Raw genomic sequence first — 1,547 nt, forward strand, 5'->3', positions numbered from 1 at the left:
AATTAATTCAGTAATTGATAAGTATTTAAGCGAAAAAGAGACCAAACTAGACCTTGTATCAACATATACTAGAGAGGTGGATTTTTAAAAAATCACATGATGAATGTAAATCATAAAATCAAATGTACTTATAAAGGTACACCTATTTTATGTTACATAAAAAACTGCAGATTGCAAACTGTGCATGCTTACGTTTTACCTGGAAAAGGCAATGAGTGGGCTTTCTCACAAATATTTACTGCCATGATACAAAACAAATATGTGCAAACTGCAAGGTCCCTAAAATAGCAGTTAAGAGAGTTTATATACAGAAAGATGACATTATCTGATCAAATACACAAGAGATGGTGTTTCCCAGAGTTTATAACACAGAACAGTAACCACCACATGCTCCGCCTCCTTGGCCTTCTTCCCTGTGTGTCAGCTTGACTCCTTTATTCTGGTTCTCACTTTCCCACAGTCCAGGGGTCTGAATGATCTTTTCAACAAGTTCCTCAAAAGCACACTGTACACCATCACAGGTTTTTGCACTTTCCTCTATAAATAACATGGAATGCTTTCGTGCAAATTTCAGGCCTTCATTTCTATCAACTTCACGATTTTCCTTATCAATTTTGTTTCCAACTAGCATGTTTACTGTGTCATTTCTCGTGCAGTATGTTTCCAACTCATTTAACCAATTATCCAGTTTAACAAAGGTGTCTCTTCTTGTGACATCATAAACTAATATAACACCCTGTGCACCTCTATAATAGCTGGGAGTTAATGTTCTGAACCTTTCTTGACCAGCAGTATCCCATATTGCAAGTTTTGCCTTATTTCCATCCACTGAAATTGTTTTCACCTTAAAATCAACACCTATTGTTGCTGCAAGTTCTGGATCAAAAGTATCATCTGTGAACCTCAAGAGCAGGCTGGACTTGCCCACGCCGCTCTCGCTGATGATGAGGATCCTCAGGGTGGTCAGCACGTCCTCGTCCATCCTGACCCTGCTCCGCACCGCGAGCAGCCGCTACATTATTCTTAATATGCTTATTACAAGTGACCAGTTTTTAAATGCTTCTGTTTATTTTCTTATTAACTTAGTTGATTACTTACTTTCTACCACCTAGAATGCAAGTTCCAGGTGAGCAGAAGCCTACTACACTATGAAGTTGTGCTCCCAGAGCTTAGAAAAATGGCTGTCATGTAGTGGTTACCCAATAAATGGGTGTTGAAGGACTTCAAAAATGAAATTCTGTTCGTTTTAAAGGTGAAACAAAATATACAAGGTAATATTGCTCTAAGAACACATATAGCTAAAACTCTTATATGTTTCCACTGCTTAATATATACATATTTATAGTGATTACCTTGTGAGAGAGGAGCACATGTGCATTTCGGGTGCAGGGAATGCTGATTACTTTGATCTGCGCTATGAATACTTGAGTATGTACACTGATACATATGTGAAAATTCATTGAGATGTATGTGCTTTACTGTAAATTATCTTTAAATATAGACTTTAAAAGTTTTGACCTGGTTTGGTCATTGGTGAAAAAAATATA

General features: G+C 37.2%; 1 protein-coding gene across 2 annotated transcripts in view; it reads right to left on the reverse strand.

Annotated features, from left to right (window-relative positions):
• The window catches only part of LOC104989202 (ras-related protein Rab-18), a 1,862-nt gene extending 855 nt beyond the window's left edge, over window positions 1-1,007 (reverse strand). Inside the window, exon 1 of one of the 2 annotated variants that reach the window (XM_010840809.1) lies at window positions 678-1,006. In XM_010840809.1, coding sequence (XP_010839111.1) covers window positions 678-982 — 305 coding nt within the window. In that variant the 5' untranslated portion in view covers window positions 983-1,006. Of the gene's footprint in view, window positions 1-9 lie in introns of those variants that run through there. The other variant, XM_010840808.1, reaches the window with a different exon arrangement.
• Window positions 1,008-1,547: the final 540 nt, after the last annotated feature.

Source organism: Bison bison, unplaced genomic scaffold (assembly GCF_000754665.1).
Source record: "Bison bison bison isolate TAMUID 2011002044 unplaced genomic scaffold, Bison_UMD1.0 scf7180017864147, whole genome shotgun sequence".
Lineage (NCBI taxonomy): Eukaryota > Metazoa > Chordata > Mammalia > Artiodactyla > Bovidae > Bison > Bison bison.